This window comes from Delphinus delphis, chromosome 14, assembly GCF_949987515.2.
Source record: "Delphinus delphis chromosome 14, mDelDel1.2, whole genome shotgun sequence".
Classification (NCBI taxonomy): domain Eukaryota; kingdom Metazoa; phylum Chordata; class Mammalia; order Artiodactyla; family Delphinidae; genus Delphinus; species Delphinus delphis.
This window is the reverse complement of record NC_082696.1, coordinates 73,208,232-73,227,049: the sequence shown is the minus strand read 5'-3', so window position 1 is coordinate 73,227,049 and position 18,818 is coordinate 73,208,232. Positions and strand designations below refer to the sequence as shown.

Genomic DNA, 18,818 nt, shown 5'->3' with positions numbered 1-18,818 from the left:
GTGAAATACAAGGTCAGAAAGATGATTTATTAATTTCATTCTTTTTAGATTAGATTAGGACCCAGAAAAGTCTGTTCAGGGAGAATATGAGACTTTTGTCTACTTCTGTAATTCTAGGGGATGCCAACTAGCTATTGTGCCCCACTCCATATGTGAAAGCTTATTAGTTATCTGTTTTATATATTGTAGTGTGTATATGTCAATACCAATGAGGACAAATCTGAATCTTTTCACTTAAACTGCTGTCAAGCCAGGTCTACCCCATGTTATCCATACACAGTTTCTTTTGCTCCCAAATCAGGACTTTACCTTTATTCTTATTTTGTTATACTGTTTGAAACCATCATGTGTTAGAGTACTCCTGAATCTCAATTTTGTCATTTAATATTTTAACCATTCATTTCAGATACATATATATTTCATATATATCTACATACATTTCAGATATATATATATATATATATATATATGCACATCTTCCATGTTATTATAAAAAATCTTTTATAAGAAAGAATGAAAGACCAAGCCCTGTATGGAATAACCATAATCACTATGGGTTTATCTAGTTTTGAGTTTTATTTAATGTTTCCTCTCTATTCTTAAGATTTCTGATTCCTTAGCATAAAAGCTTTTTGAAGTACTTTTAAATATTTCAATAGATGTGTTACTCTTAACCTTTTTTATGATGGTTTCTATAGATAATGACTGTTTTCATGAATATTTAACCAAAGAAATGTAATAAGCTGAGGTAATTCTCTGCCTAGTTTAACATCTATTTTATATGGTGATTCATATGGCATCTTTTATTTTATGGTAGTTAAATATTTAGTCTATTAAAATAAGGTAAAAATTTTAAAGAACATTCATTTCAAAGTGGTTAGGATTCTCTTTTTAAAAAATTAATTAATCAATTTTTGGCTGCATTGGGTCTTCATTGATGCATGGGGGCTTTCTCCGGTTGCGGCGAGCGGGGGCTACTCTTCGTTGCAGTGCATGGACTTCTCATTGCAGTGGCTTCTCTTGTTGTGGAGCACGGGCTCTAGAGCGCAGGCTCAGTAGCTGTGGCGCACAGGCTTAGCTGCTCCACGGCATGTGGGATCTTCGCGGACCAGAGCTCAAACCCGCATCCCCTGCATTGGCAGGCGGATTCTTAACCAGTGTGCCACTAGGGAAGTCCAGGATACTCTTAGATAATAAAATATATGTCCCTTTTTATTGTGATAATAAAGAGCATACCTGTTTAGCATGTGGACTGCAGGTTAAACATGCTTTATTGTGTCTCTAGTAAAGTATTCTGGATCAAATAGAAGATATTGATGATGATAAGTAGTTTCTCTTTCTTTTCTTTTCTTTTTTTTTAAGAGATGTGAAAGAATATGAAGACCAAGTTTTATTATTTGGAGCTTGAAAACTTAGCAGCAAAACAAACTATTTGCGTATAATGTAGTACAATGAGCATTTGTTCATAAAAGACTCCCAAAGTCTTAAAACTTCATATATAAACCAGAGTGAAATCCACTAGGTTGGGCTTTCCTGGTGGCACAGCGGTTGAGAATCTGCCTGCTAATGCAGGGGACACAGGTTCGAGCCCTAGTCTGGGAGGATCCCACATGCCGCGGAGCAACTAGGCCCATGAGCCATGACTACTGAGCCTGCGCGTCTGGAGCATGTGCTCCGCAACAAGAGAGGCCACGATAGTGAGAGGCCCGCGCACGGCGATGAAGAGTGACCCCCGCTGGCCGCAACTAGAGAAAGCCCTCGCACAGAAACGAAGACCCAACACACCCAAAAAAAAAAAAAATCCATTAGGTAAATGATTTAAAGATGTCCAGAGTAGCTTATTGAGAACTGCTAGATACTCTCACCTGCATGACCAAATCATAAACAAGCTTATGCAAAACCAAGTTCTGGATAACTCACTCTTATGGCCCCCCAATAACAAGCCCAGATAAGGCAGATCAAAGCTAAGAGATAAGCAACTGCCCAAGAAACATAGGTTGCATGAAATCGCCTTGCAAAGTCTTGGGTGCCAACAGTTAATCCAACTCCAGTGAAAATACATATCATTCCAGTGGCGATATACGCGCAGCAGCGCCTTCGAGGAAGTGCACTACCCACTGAGGAAAGTTTTTTGCAGTGTGGGCATTTTGCCAGTGTTGAACCTCAGTTCCATCCACAAGAACATGTTTCCACAGTGCCCACACGTGATCCTTGTACCTTCTGGTTGGACTGGCAATGCAGGTTGAGCTGGCTGTTCTGCAGAAATAAGCATTACTAGGCCAAGGTTAATTACGTGTCTACAGGTGGGTCTTGGACATCCTATTTGCCATGATGTGTCCTTATAAATGAGGAGACAATTACGAGGGCATCTAACATACTTCTTCCTTGTTGGGGGATTTTCGACTGGCCTAGCATCATTGCAAACCGTGCACCTAACCACAAGCTGGTGAAGCTCGCCATCCAAACTGATGAGAGATTGGCACACATGGCACTTTATTACTGGAATACCACTGGCGTCTGGGCTGGCGATGGCTGTGTATGGAGGTGGGAGTTCTGCTCTGGGGCTGCTTTCTTGTAAGTATGGTGGGGACATGGGAGTGACATTTCTTGAATGGGATGCGGAGAGCAGAGGCAAACGTTCGTCCACCCCATCAGCAGTCGTGACTGCAGCAGTGATGGCGGGGCCGGCAGGGAGAGGCTGAGTCTAGTAGTTTCTCTTTCTTAAATTCAGTTTCATATTTATTATTAGATTTGAAATTGAGAGGTTTTAAAATAATGCCTTATTTTCAGTGTAGGAGATGTTGATCTGAAGAATGGAATTTGAAACTTGGTTCTGTTAATTAATTACATGAATTGAATGCTCGAAGCTTTATCTTTATGTCTAGTAAAGTAATAATAAGAATACCTATCTTGCTGGTTTTTAAGGCGTTTCAATGAGATAGTATATGTTAAATTATAATGGTATTTCTTGCTTGGCAAATGGTAGGGAGCTTTTTAAAAAACCTTCTTCACTATTTAGTACAACCATAACCTTATTAGGAGACTAGTGTAGGTAAGTGGTCTGTTAACTTTATGAGGGGGTAGAAGGCTCACAAAACATATTTTGTTAATATTTCAAAATATGGATAATTCAGAAACTTCAAACATTGTACTGTTGCATGAAATGACCTTCACAGGTCATTTAGTAAATAGTACTTGAAGTATGCTTGGGTTGCAAGGAATGAAATGGGTGACATTAGTTTAGCACAACATATCCTGTGGAATCAGCGTGTAACTTTTATTTTCTCCTTTAGCTTTGAGTGAAGAATGCAATTTCAGTTGAGCACAGAGTTGGAGATTCAGACAACTAGGGTTTTATTACCAGCTCCATCAATGACATACAGTGTGCCATTAGGGAAAAATTATTTTTCTGAACATCAGAATTCTCTTCTTTAAAATGGAAACGAATTTGGTGGCTTGGAAAATAATATTGGATTTGGCAAATATAGGTACATTCAATATTCTAGAACACCTTTGATTTAATGAGACAATGAAATTCATGCTGTGTTTATAATGCCAAGAAGTAGCAAATAGATATAGTTGTAAATAGTGATGCTGATGGTGGTGATGATGATGATGATAGTAAAAAAAAATAAACAACTACATAGGAAGTTACATCAGCCAGTGTAGCCATATTGATGCAGCATGATGTGCTATGTTGTGAATGTGGAAGGGCAAAATCACCTGTGCCCTTTAAGAGCATTGCCAGCCAAATTAGCCCTCTCCAGTGTGGTCTGAACTGGCATCACTATACAAGAACACCGACCTGAGTGCTCACGTTTGATCTTGGTGATTGTGTGCCCTATCATTCAGTATTTGTATGATTGTGTAAGCACAGGTGTATGTTAGCCTATTTGTAGTTCTCCAAACTGTGGATCAGGGGTTGTATATAAAACAAAGCAGGAAGAGTCGGTTGACATAAGACAAGGAGAGGAACTATTTTCATCAACAAAGTGATTCTAAACCAGTCTTCAAACCCATCAGGAGATTCTATTAAGAGCTAAGAATCAGGAAGACAGCCAGAAGGTGAGTAAGGTGGATAGTCAGACGCAATAGGGAGCAGATTAACTGTTGTCTGATGTTCCTGTGGATGTACTAGGGTGAGAAAGATATGAATGTGAAGACAAGTACAATTAACCTCGAACTGGGAAAGAGACTCTTCAAAGTTTTAACTAAAAGGGAAAGGGCTTTTAATTAGGTCCCTGGTGACTCGCAGTTGTGTAGGACTAATCAGGGTGAGGCTGGATCTAGTTTTAACATCCTGAGCAGAAAGGAACACAGCATTGGCCACCAGAAAATGTCAGTGAATGACAAGTATGGTAACATTTCTGATTTTTAATGTCTTTGGTTTATTCATGTATCCTATAAACAGGGATTTACATGATTTTAACCCATTAGATAGAGCCATATTTAAGAACATGTATTTATTATTAAATAAATCTGGAAGATGTAAATAAGCAAAAATCAAAGAGCAATTTGGAGAGAAAAAACAATGAGATATCACAAATTAAATGCAATAAATTTCAAGTCAGAAAAGAAATAATAAAACAGAAAAAAAAGCTTTAAAAGATTCCTGCTATGCACAAAAAGGAAATTTTGTTTGTTAGTTTGTTTTGTAAATAATGGTAAATATAATTGGATAGACTTTTTTGTTGTTGCTGTTCGTAAGGATGATTTATTGGAAGCATAGTTCACAAAAAAATCTCACAAAATTCAGACAATTTAAACTGAATATAAAAATAATTCATTTTGCAATTATCTGTTGAGTAACCACTATGTACCTGTCATTATTCTAGGCACTAGAGTAACAAATAGAACATAAACATCAACTCCATCCTTATGGGTCTTATAATAGTGAGAGAGTTTTTGACTGTAAATAAATTTAAGAATCAATAAAATAACAAACAAACAAGAGCAGAAAGGAAATCTGCAAACCTAGAACTATACTTGTGAAGAAAAACGAAGCATTTCTGTGTTAAATTTTTTAATAAATTAGCCATCCAGGAAAAGGTTAATGGATTTAGTCATTCATATTTTTACCAATTAACTACGAAGAGGAATTCTGGAAAGATAGCAACATGCTCCCTCATTCCTGAATCCTTCTCCTTCCCAACTTAAAACCACTCTCAAATGAAATCCCTCAAGTGTCCCCTGAATGTTCCAAGGGAGAAAGCAAGCACCAGATTCCATTATCCTAGGTGCTCAGGAAGAGCCAAGAAACCAAATATTCCTAATTAACATTGACCTTATTGTTATTTTTTTTACTTACAAACACCCATCAGTGAAGAATACAATGGCCAGTAGTACAGTTAGGTACCACTACCTTGATTGGTGCTAAGGTACCAGCAGTTTTACCCATAGTTACTTCTGTACCATCATTGCAAAAGTCAACACATTTCTTCCATGGGGCCCAAAAAGTGATGTAATTAAAAAATATTACTCAATATTTTGAATATTTCAGTGCCAGTTGTGCTTGTTGCCAAAAATTCACATAAAACAAGCTCTTCCCGGTTGCTTATTTAGTATCCATAACAGATGAATACAAGCAAATGAGCAAGTCCAGCCATGTCTGTAGATTCATCCATTTGTAAGGAAAAAGTACAGTTGTGCAGATGAGATATTATCTCATCTCCATGTTTTCAAGGAAAATTTTAATTTGACAAGATACTCTAATACCGCAAATTGGCACTGATGTGAATGCCTTTATTTTTCATCAGCAAGCATTGAGCAACGTCAGTGGTCCAAAGTGGACCCTAGCTATTTTGTGTTCTTCTCTAGCCAATGGAATATGATAACATTCCCTGTAAGATATTTCAGTGGCTTCTCCAAGTCTAGTTTGAAAAACTGTAAGAAATAGTTTTGTCTGCTAAAGACTTTAGCCCAACTATGTTTTAAATATTTAATTATTTATTTTTTAAACTTTTGAATGCTTGGTCTCAAAATAACATTGCAACTTAACTGGCACTACAAAACTGTTTTAAAATATTCTGTTTCAAACGACACAATAAAAAAATTATTAGCATTTATAAGGTGAGGAAAGTAGCATTTTGTCACAGTTTTGTTTCTTGGTTACAGTTTCACCAGGTTCCTTAGAGAAGATTTCTCTCTTCCATTAGTCAAATGACCCTCTAATATGAGAGTTTAATTTTTCTCAGCATTTTTAGTTGTAGATGGTGCATCTATGGGTTGAGAAAATGAGTCTTCTTTTTTTAAGCCAATAATCATTCCTCAAATATATATTTCCTCTATTTGAAAATAAATGATTATATTCTAAAATAGTAATATTATTACTAAAAATATTATCTTTAGATAATTAAAAGATTAGAACTTTTTTAAAATTTAAAATTATACAAATCTAGACAACTTCTACTTCTTTTTGTGTTTCCATGTAGCTAAAAGGAGAATTTCAGAGTAAAATTTATTGGATGATAATGAGTTTACAAAGATTAAAAGAAGTATAATCAAGACTTCCCTGGCAGTCCAGTGGTTAAGTTTCTGCGCTTCCACTGCAGGGGGCGCAGGTTCCATCCCTGGTCAGGGAACTAAGATCCCGCATGCCTCGTGGTGCAGCACAAAACTACATCCATGTTATGACTTCCATAAAAAGAAGTATAACCAGCGATAGTAATAGAATAGTGTAAGTACTAATTAAAAATTAATTTATGAAAATTCAAATATTTATATGCTATAGATTTCAGAAAACATAGGAATATTCCGCACAAGCACATATTCCATTAGCAGTAAAAACACATGTCCTGCATAACATGTAGTTTCTGGAAAGATGTACTGCACACTTATTCATGAGGGAAAGTAAAAGGGCAAAAATATCTCCATATTATATAGCATGGAAGTAGTTTGGCTTAGCAGAACCCTTGAAATTGTCTTGGGAACTTCTAGGGGTCCTTCAACCACACTTTGAGAACAATTGTCCTACTGGAAAAAAGGGAGTGGCTCATGAGTACATTAAGCTGAATTATAGAACAATACAAAAAAGTTACAATTTTCACACTTTCTCTTTGATTTAAAATTTAAAATTCAAATTACATTTATATTAATTCAAAGAAATCTTCTTCCAAGGAAAATTTTAATCCACGTATCTCTGTTTCTATATACATTAGTATGTCTGTGTGTCTGATTTATAAGAAAATTCTGATTGTTTAATATAAGAGTTGACTTTAACCATAATAAGAACGTAACTTTAATTTCTTTGCAAAGAAGAGTAAATGACAACTTTATGAAAATGATTTCATTACGTGAAATTTATGTCTGCTATAGACAGGAATTCTAAAATATTTTCTTAGGCAGCATCAATAGCTCTGCAAGCACCACATGCTAAGAACATTAATCCCTCAATTCAAAAAATTATTTCCTTAGGACATACAAATACAAATGTGTCAAGGTAATAGAGTCAGAATTTTAAAAATGGCACTTTTAGGTGCAATGATAATGGTCACTGAATTGTCAAGTTGTGAATGCTGTGGTCTGGAAGGAACCTCAATGGTTATCTAGTTCAATTACCCATCAAATGCTTAATATACAGCTTCCCTGACAAGTTCAGTCTCTGCTTAAATGCCTCTAAATTAATATAGAAAAAGTACAATTCTTTAGTCTGTCATTTTTATGTGGCACTTTTGCTGGAAGTCCTTCTTTCTATAGAACAGACATTGGGTTTTTTATGCCCACTTTCCTACTAGTTTGATCCTTGAGACTGCGAAGACATTCTGATTGAGTCATTAACTATTTATGCAATCTTTGAAAGTCACCTAAGTGATCTAACTCCAGTCTTTCATAGGAAATGCTTGCATTTCCTAAGGTTTCTTTAGGTTGTTTCTGCTCTCAAAATGGACAGTTTTTTCTCTCCACACACATGAATCCATAGCACGTGTGATCTTTCGTGATCTTCTAATCTTTGGAGTCCCAATTTCCTTTTCTCAAACTTGTTAAAAATTCTACCTACTCTTTTTTGTGAGTTATTTGAGAACAGCAAAAAAGGTGCTCAGCTGTGAATACTCTACATACCAGCAATTAAAACAACACCTGGTTTAAATGAAATATTAACATTATGGGAAAATGAATAAAGGGGAGTAATAAGTAGCATTTGCAACAGTTTAGTTAGGCAAAAGCACACACACATTTATTGCTATATTAAATAATAGAATTTGGGGCATTTGTGTCTTTAGTATGGTAGAAAAGGTCACAATAGATTGATGCTTCATCAGATAACAACTATATACTCTAGAGAAAACACATATACATACACATGCACACAGACATACCAACACGCAGTCTTACTTAATGACTCTTGGAAAGTGAATAAGAGCAGACGTGTATTAGAGGTGAGTTGAAATTTGGAAGAAAGGGCTGTCATGGGCTGAGCTTCCTATTTTGATGACCTGAGCTTGAGGCTAGCCAGAGCGTCAGGTACAAAGTAGTGAAGGGCAGCTAAAGAAGCAGAGGACAGAGAACAGGACAACCATGGCCTCTAGAGTGTGGGGAAGAAGTCCCGAAGAGGAAAAAGCCAAAGAAGAGGAATTCTAAATTGTATATACACTCTACCCAAATCTCTGATTGACCCTGGGACCAAGCATACATGGAGCAAAGTCAAGGTTAGCTGCCCCTAAGGATAAAAGGACAGAACTGAGATCTGCAATACCACCCACTGCAGGTGAAACAGAATTTGCAGTTGGATTCTAATCAATTTAACTGTTTACTAAAAACATTTTAAGAATAAGGGTCAAAAACATACCAAATTTGGTGAAAGACTTAATTTTACATCTTCAAGAAGTTTAGTGAACCACAAGTAGAATAAGTACAAGTGACATGCCTAGCCACATCTGAATGAATCTGTTTGTAAATCAAAGAGAAAGAGAGAATACTGAAAGCAGTTAGGAAAAAGAAATGATTTGAAAGATTGTAGTTTTCACACCAGATACAATGAAGATCAGAAGACCATGGATCAAATCTCTGAAGTATGGAAAGGAAAAAAATTTGTTAAGCCAAAATTCTACTACAGTAAAAATATGCTTTAAGAAAGAAGGTGAAATAAAGGCATTTTGGGTTAAAAAAAGCAAACAAAACCAAAAAATTATAGCAACAAAAAATTGTCAGCAGATCTGCACTTTAAGAAAGGCAGTTCTTCAAGCTGAAAGCAAGTGATACCAGAAATAAACTCACACACTTATGGTCAATTAATCTACAACAAAGAAGGCAAGAATATACAATGGAGAAAAGACAGTCTCTTCAATAAGTGGTGCTGGGAAATCTGTATAGCTACATGTAAAAGAATAAAATTAGAACATTCTCTATCACCATATCCAGAAACAAACTGAAAATGGAATAGACCTAAATGTAGGACATGAAACCACAAAACTCCTAGAAGAAAACATAGGCAGAACACTTTTGGACATAAATCATAGCAATATGTTTTTTGTCTCCTAAAGCAAAGGAAATAAAAGCAAAACCAAACAAATGGGGCCAAATTAAATTTAAAACTTTTGCACAGAAAAAAAAACCTTCAACAAAATGAAAAAATGACCTATTGATTGGGAGAAAATATTTGCAAATGATATGACAATAAGGGGTTCATATACGAAATATATAAATGGCTCATAAAATTCAATATCAAAAAAAAACAACCTGATTAAAAGATGGGCAGAAGACCTGAACAGACCTTTTTCCAAAGAAGACATACAGATGACCAACAAGCACATGAAAAGATACTGAACATCACTAATCATCAAGGGAATGCAAATCAAAACCGCAATAAGCTATCACTGCATACCTGTCAGAAGAGCTATCATCAAAAAGACCACATATAACAGATGCTGGAGAGGATGTGGAGAAAAGGGAACCCTTGTACACTGTTGGTGGAAATATAAATTGGTGCAGTTACTATGAAAAACAGTATGGAGGTTCCTCAAATAACTGAAAATAGAGCTATCATATGACCCAGTAATTCCACTTTTGGGCATATATCCAGAAAATATTAAAACACTAATTTAAAAAGATATATGCACCCTAGTGTCCACAGCAGCATTGTTTACAATAGCCAAGATACAGAAACAACCTAAGTGTCCATCAACAGACAAATGGATAAAGATGACTTGGTATATATATATACACATGCATACACAACACACACAATGGAATACTATTCAGCCATAAAAAATAATAAAATTTTGCCATTGCACTAATGGAGATGGACTAAGCATAATAACCATTATGCTTAGTGAAATAAGTCAGAGACAGATAAATACAGCTTGTTATTACTTATATGTAGAATCTAAAAAATAAATGAATATAGCAAAACAGATACAGACTCACAGATACAGAGAATAAGCTAGTGGTTACCAGTGAAGAGAGTGAATGGGGGAGGGGCAAGATAGGGGTAGGGGATTAAGAGGTACAAAATACTATGCATAAAATAAGCTACAAGGATGTATAGTACAGCACAGGGATCATAGCTTTAAAGGGAGTATATAAAAATTTTGAATCACTGTGTTGTATAAGTAAAACAAATATACTATTGTAAGCTAACTATTCTTCAATTAAAAAGAGAAAAATGACATTAGTGTAAAAACTGGTTAAATGCAAATAAAGCCTCCAGTTTAGTTATCAGCATTTTCCCAGTCTTATCATCTTAGTTTTGACAATTGTATGAATATAAAAAATGTTAAAATTAAGGGAGGCTCTGTGAAGGTCTTTGGGAAACTTTTCTGACTGTCTAATATTATCACAAAATTAAAAGTTAAATAATAAACTTCTAAAGAAAAAAGGAGAAAATCTTTGCAATTTGGGGGAGCAAAAAGTGTAAACCAGACAAAAACACATTAAATTTAGCTTTATTATTACATCCTGTTTTTCTCTTCAAAAGACATGGTTAAGAAAATAAACCACGCCAAAGATTGGGGAAAATATTTGTAATATGTGTATCTGCCAAAAGACTTGTAACCAAAATACATAAATAACTTTTACAACTCAACAGTGAAAACAGAAACAAACTTCTAAATATAAAAATAACTTCATTGACGCCTCACAGAAGAAGATAAAGTAATGGTCCTAAGTGCATGATAAGATGCTTAACATTAGTCATCAGGAAAATCCAGATAAAAATGAGACCGAGGGCTTCCCTGGTGGCGCAGTGGTTGAGAATCCACCTGCCGATGCAGGGGGCATGGGTTCGTGCCCCGGTCCAGGAAGATCCCACATGCCGCCGAGTGGCTAGGCCCGTGAGCCATGGCCGCTGAGCCTGCGCGTCCGGAGCCTGTGCTCCACAACGGGAGCGGCCACAACAGTGAGAGGCCCGCGTACCGCAAAAAAAAAAAAAAAAAAATGAGACAGAGCTACATACACAAATAGAATGGATGAAATTGAAAAGACTAACCATACTAAGTGTTGGTGACAATGTGGAATATAAAATTACTCATGATGGAAATATAAAATTAGATAACCAGCTTGGAAAACAAATTTGTACTTTTTAGAAATTTTAAATATACAATTAACATATGACCCATCCATTCCACTCTTAAGTACTTACCCAGGAGAAACACACAAAGACTTGTATATGCATGTCCATAGCAGCTTTATTTAAAATAGCTCCAAACTAGAAATAACCCAACTGTCCATCAGCAGATATGTGGTTAGAAAAATAAAACAATAAGAATGAAGAAATTACTGGTGCATGCAATCACATGGTTAAGTCTCAAGATCATTATGCTGAGTGAACAAGGCCAGACATAAAAGAGTACTTACTACATAATTCCATTTCCATAAATACAAACTCCTTCATACTGACAGAAAACAGATCAATGGTTGGCTGGGTTGAAGGTAGAGAAAGGGCTTGACTACAAAGGGGCACCAGGAGTCTTTTGGGGGTCATGGAAATATTCTGCTTTTTTAGTGTATTGGTGGTTTCATGGATGTGTGCATCTGTCAAAATTCATTTAATGGTACACTTCATATGTATGCAGTTTACCATTCCTAAAACATACTTCAAAAAATTTGATAAAAATAAAATGAAAGAACAGCATAATTTACAATTTGGAGACACCTCAGAGCTCATTTAGTAGCCTTCCGTGAGAAGGGGATCATAGTTTAGAATCTAGATTTTTTTTGCTTCCCAGCCTGTGCCGTATTAACTACATAAATATGTATATGTATACCTATAAAAGTGAAAATTCAGAATACTCCAGGACATAAGACTTTGAATCCTCTTGTTTAAATTCTGAAAGCAACTTATTTTCAAATATGTACCTCTGGACTACTTTGTCTTTCTTGCTAAAAGGGGAGAGGGAAGGCCACTGGGTTCTCAGAACATACTAGTTTGCCTGGCTTTGCCAGAAATGATAGGAATTCCTATTAGGATACATTTCCAAGCCCTGGAAATGTTTTCAATAAACCATGAGGAGTTTTGGCTCAACCTCCTGTTCAGTTCATGCCTCTTGGGCTTCACAGAATACTCAATCTGCAACATGTGCTAGAGAACTGGATGAGGCTATGATGGAAAACTTCTGCTATCATCTGCTACTTTGCTTTTTCTTTCATTCAGTTCTCCATTTCCACCTGCATGGGAAAGGAAACCTCAGACTCGCGGCAGAATGGGAGGTAAGGGCTAACCCTTCCCAGGTCTTGGAACTAGCCCTCGGGGATCTCTCTTATCCAACACATCTGAGCTAGTCCCAGAATCTTCATCTTGTCATTTGCAACACTCAGTGCAAAAGAAGTGTTTGAACATTATTTTACATGGCACACTCCAGCATTTATCTGGAACACAAAAAAGTTCAGTTCAGTTCAAACACGTGACTGGAGCTGGGGAATATATAAAGGGTATCTAAGCACTTGGTGAGATCAGAATCTTGTAGAGGATACAGATGCAGTAGTTGACCATTTTGTACCCTATGCACAGAGATATATGTTGGATATTTATGGAGACTATTCTTTTTTCCCTGAAATGAAACCCAGATGGAATAAAACACAACAGAGAAATTTTGACAAAGAAAGGTTTAAATTTTATCTTAAAAAATTAGAAAAGGGCAAAGTCCAAGTAGGAACTTTTTTGGTTGTAATTTCCTTATTGTGAAGCAAATGTTTGGATAACCTTAAAACCAATCTTACTACTTTGTCCTTCTTTGACAATGATATCAGGCTGTTTTATTCAATAGAATGATGGAATGGGTCACCTCTGAAGTCCAACTCTTGGAAACGACTCTACATTTATAGCCCTAGATGCTGCCAGCCTTCCATTCAGGTCTCTGGGACTCTAACAAGAAGGGTTGGTTCCTCTAACAATTCTTTCTATCTTCTTACATGTGGCTGTATCTGTTCTCAAACTTCTGGCTCTTCCCACCAGGTCTTTACAAAGATGCAGATGTTTCTTAAAAGTGGCAAGAAGATCAAAGGGACTTTTTGTGCCTGATGTGCTAGAATGGCTCGGAGTTCTGTTAAATCAGATTTGGACATATTAATAAAACAGTAACTAGTGGTTTGCAAAGGTTGCTGGTGAAAGAATGGAGCTTCATAGGTCAACATGGCAGCACACAAAAACATGCCAGGTTTAATTGTCTTTTTCTTTTTAATTGTATCTGGAGATAGAAAATCAACAAAATGGATGCCGCTATACATTACAGCTGATCTGTTTTAGAGTATTAGTGCTTCTGCAATTAATTAGCCCATGTCTATGGACTATCGCTTGCTTCTTTTTTATTCTAAATATGACCAAAGAGTGTAGTTACCAAATGTAATGATGGCTCAAAGCAGAATTTAATATACAAACATAAAAATGAGCATTGGCTTCATGCAAAGCACTGAATAGGAACTGAGGAAACAAATAGAAGCTTTTCCTACCCACACAGAGGACACACGCTAAAGGGAAGAATAAAACAGTCATGTAACTTCAATATACATAAGTCCCATAAAATTGTACAAAACGTTTATGGACTCTGAAGAGAAAGAGCTCAAATCCAGTTGATATACATTTTATCTTTGATGTACTTAAATTACGTCTGAAGCTATCTTTCCTTTACATCCTGGGGTACCTGCTTTGATTCTCAGACTTGCTGTCAAGTGATTAGTAATCCTGATAAGGTTGTTTGTTTGTTTTTATTTTTAATGAATTAATTTATTTATTATTTTTGGCTGCATTGGGTCTTAGTTGCGGTACATGTGATCTTCGTTGAGGCACACGGGATCTTTTGTTGCAGCGTGCAGGCTTCTTTCTAGTTGTAGCATGTGGGTTTTCTCTCTCTAATTGTGGTGTGCAGGCTCCAGGGCGCATGGGCTCTATAGTTTGCGGCACCCAGGCTCTCTAGTTTAGGCACGTGGGCTCAGTAGTTTTGGTGTACGGGCTTAGTTGCCCCGCGGTCTGTGGGATCTTAGTTCCCTGATCAGGGATCAATCCTGCATCCCCTGCATTGGAAGGCGGATTCTTTACCATTGGACCACCAGGGAAGTCCCCCTGATAAGGTTTTAAATGATAGGGTGTTTGCAGATATGACCTGTCTCAAGTATGTTTGCATTTTAAAGCTATACAAATCCACAGGAATGAAACTATTGATATAATAACAGGCAGAAGGGTTGATTTATTTGCTGTAGGTCCTTGACTGACCTCTTAACATCTTTCAGTTAAACCATTACATTTAAAGATAACCATGGTATATCTTTGATTTAGGTAAGCTCTCTGGATGTGTTCTACAGTTCTCTATTTTACTTTTTTAATAAATGTATTTATTTAATTTTCGGCTGCATTGGGTCTTCATTGCTGCTTGCGGGCTTTCTCTAGTTGTGGCTAGCGGGGGTTACTCTTACTTGCAGTGTGCAGGCTTCTCATTACAGTGGCTTTTCTTGTTGTACAGCACGGACTCTAAGCGTGTGGGCTTCAGTAGCTGTGGCATGCGGGCTCAGTAGTTGCGGCTTGCAGGCTTTAGAGCGCAGGCTCAGTAGTTGTGGTGCACGAGCTTAGTTGCTCCGTGGCATGTGGGATCTTCCTGGACCAGGGCTCGAACCCGTGTCCCCTGCATTGGCAGGTGGATTCTTAACCACTGCGCTACCAGGGAAGTCCTAGTTGTCTATTTTAAAAGCTCTACAATATTTGTTTCTACTGTGATATTAGACATTTCTCTCTGAAATTGGCATTATTCTTTGCAATTGAGCTATAATTTTCTTACAGTTGAGACACACTGAATTTTTAATTTAAGTGTAAAGGAGGAACAGAAAGGGGTCTGATCCAATAGATGATACTTCTGTGCTGAGCTTTGATAAGAGCTCACCTAAGAGGCATCTAGCAAGCAGACTGGATGGGCATTCCAATGTGAATGAAAAGGAAACTGAATTTTAAAATATCAGAAAAATGCACATAACTAGGAGAAAAAACACAGCAGCTTGAGAACTGGATTCTTCTCTTAGTGTGTACTTTTCTCCTACAGCCTAGAATTTTCTTAGGCACCAAGAAAGAAACCTCATGAACTTCCTTGCATTTCTAAAATTCTGTGATCCTATGATCTCACTTTCCATTTGGGTACAATTTACATACTTTGTCAGTGAATTTGAGTGATACCCTATGTTTGAGAGAAAAACAGTTGTCTTTCTTTTAATTTAATAAATATTTACTGAGAAACTTTTGTGTTTCAGACTTGGTGCTCTGTGCTGAAGTCATAGAAGAATGAATGGTCAGGCTCTCAGATGGATTACTCTCTAGTGAGTATCTAGATTGTTATTAAACATTCAAACTACAAAAAAACCCAAAACATTGCAGGCCGTAGATAAAGAGGTAAGCATTTCATTTTCACTTTATTTATTTTTTCAGTGACTTTGTTTTTATTATTTAAAAACAACTTTATTTTATATTGGAGTAGAGTGGATTAACAATGTTGTGTTAGTTTCAGGTGTACAACTCATTTCCACTTTAAATATTCTTTGTCATCTCTTTCTCATCACTGTCACCACATTTCATTATTTGGAGTGAAGGTGTTTCTCATCTTAAGGAATTGAGTTTGTGGTTCAGCCCTTTTAAGAGAAAAGACTTTTTAAAAATTGTAAGAAATGACAGTTGCTGCCATGGTATTTCTAAAAAATTCATTATTTCTAAGTCTTACGCAAGGGTGAGATACAATGAGTGTTTTCAGCATAGTTAAGCAAGGGTGTAATAAAATAATTAAGATATGAAGAATATAACTCAGGCTAATTCATATTTATTCCATACAGAATTCTTTTCCAATGAACAGAATTTTTTACTCTAACATGGTTTACTTGAGCATGGAATTCTATATTCTACATTTAACATGGGATTCTTATTTTCCACTCTAGCCGAAGTAGTTTATTTACTGAGGTAACAACAAAACATCATTTCATTATGAAATAAAGACTGCTGTAGATTCTGGAAATAAATTAATCAGCAATAAAGACAGAGGGCTCAACAATAGGAATATCCACATGTCTTACAGGGGACAGTGGAGGTCAGACGGCTGAGAAAAGTTAATATTACGTGATACTTTCAGAGAGCGTTCTGGTTCTGCAAAACTCCTGCCATTAACTACCCATGCATCTCTTTTAAGAAGTTGTCCATTTTACTTAAAGATGACATCCACCTTGTTGCTATTCCTACCCTGTTGTACCTGCCTTGAACCACAAAGGTCCTTTAACAGTGAAAGTTATGCCACCTGCTAAGCAGATGGATTGCAGGAATAGTCCAATTTGTTGAGCCATTGACCAGGGGGTGTTGTTAAGTATTTGTAATCTAATAGGTGATATGGTAACATTTATGACTTGGAAGCCTAGAAGTTAATTTTTTTTGTCTCATTTTGTTTTAAGAAAATAAGAAACCTATTAGGCATCTGAATTTGAGTAAAAAAACACTTGTTTTCACCTTTTCCTATATTTGTACGTTATTGAATTGTGTAAACCCTATCTAGAGCAAGGCTCTGAGGACAGAATGACTAAGTCAGATCCTGGCCTTGATACTCACTAGCTCTGTATCCTTGAGAACTTCACCACCTCAGCTGCATCATCTATAAAATGGGGATAATCACCGTACCTAATTCTTTTGGTTATGCTTATATTAAGTGAGGAAAAAAACCTTACAATTGTATCATCTTTTTAAACACTATCATACATTTTTACCTATTAACGTGCTCAAAATTTTCCACTTCCTAATGCCCAATCTTCATATTTGATGAACGGAGGGCAGACCCGAGTTCTTACACCTCTTCTGTTTTTACTTTCTTAATTTTTCCTATTCAAGAATATTGACTTGGATTTAGAGCAAAGTCATTGTGTACTATTATTTGTTGGTTTAAATTACACAGCAGCTTTTGCTTTATCATGAAGTTCTCCAGAAAATTCTATCGTTCATACCCATAAGTTTTAGTAAATGGGTAAGCAAGAAAACAACAATATTTACAGATAAGAACTTTTGGGACAGTCCTTTGACATTTGGAACAAAATTACCTTATTCTTTTTGGTTGTTTAAACTATATAAACGACACAAGCAGCATGTACGTTTCACAGATGATTTCCTGGAAACTGTATTGTTCATACATTCAAATTTTAGTCAGTATATTAACTGAAACAATCATGTTTTGAGGTAAGCATATCAGAGTCGCCCTGAATCATTTTTTCTAGCTGTGATCATAATGGATTTTAATGAAAAAGCAGGGTTTGTTTTGCTAAGTAACTGCTGGAAGTTTTTAATGCCTTGGTATTGGATTAGAGCACTTACATGGCAAGAACCAAACTGAGACATGAAGGAATAAACATCATTCCTTGCCTCAGGAATGAAAAACAAAAGAACAAAACATCCCAAAGGTAGCACAGGGGCCAATATTCCAGGAGAAAGCAGAAAAGTTTCTTTGGAACCCATACATATCAGGTAACCTAACCCAGGTAACAGCCAGAAGAGGGAACAGACTTCAGTATGAAAATGGTAGTTATTTTTGTAATGAGAAAACACATAGTTTACTTTTTCTTGTTATACTAATGAGAAAGTTAAGTAAGTCTAGGGACTATCAAGATACTTTCAGTTTCATGCTTTTTAGATGTTCATAAAGTAAATATTAATGATATATATGAGAAACCATTGGCAAAGATTTTCTAAGAAAAATGAGGCTGCTGGAGTCTTAAATTCTTTTTACTATCTCAATTTACTTGCTGCAGTCAGGCAATTTAGTGCTGCCCATTGAGAGGGGTGAGGTATGTGAATACTGTTGTAGGGTAATACTTGTAATATCAAAGAATGCTACCTCAGAAAATAATTTAGAATCATTCTAAGTCTTGTAGTCTTCCAGAGTTGGATTTTACAGATTGGATCTCAAAATACCACACTGGGATGGGGTACAGAGGTGAAGCAGCAGATCAGACGTTTTAGTTTTGTGAACTTTTCTTTCCTAATATCATTGGTGATATCTTAAAGACATCTGAGATTGCTCTGAAAGTGGTGCAGAACCTGGGAATATTAGAATATTATGTTATGATTTGCTTCTTTTCCTGTTAAAGGACTCTAGCTTAGCCATTGTATTTGTCAGTGTTCTCTAGAGAAATAGAACTAACAACACTTGTGACACCAGATGGGTGTTTTTTCCCCCACACCAAGCAAATCTGGGACACCAGGTGGGTGTCCTGCAATTTAACTCAATTCTGACACTGTCTACTTGGAGATAGCGTCAGATCCCTCAAGTTAAGTGCTCAGTCCCAGGAGACTATACTACAGATGCCAATCACAAGTAATCCCCAGGTTACCCACAAATTCTGTCTAACTTGACTACAAATTGGAGGTTCCTATAACCTCCTCC

The 18,818-nt window shown here is 36.4% G+C and overlaps 1 protein-coding gene across 1 annotated transcript in view; it reads right to left on the bottom strand.

Annotated features, from left to right (window-relative positions):
* Positions 1–1,784: 1,784 nt before the first annotated feature.
* The window catches only part of LOC132437174 (type 2 phosphatidylinositol 4,5-bisphosphate 4-phosphatase-like), a 35,222-nt gene continuing 18,188 nt past the window's right edge, over positions 1,785–18,818 (bottom strand). The window contains 3 exon segments of the mRNA XM_060030446.1: positions 1,785–2,152; positions 2,154–2,664; positions 13,345–13,475. Of these exon segments, the coding sequence (XP_059886429.1) occupies positions 1,891–2,152; positions 2,154–2,664; positions 13,345–13,475 (904 nt within the window). The 3' untranslated portion in view covers positions 1,785–1,890.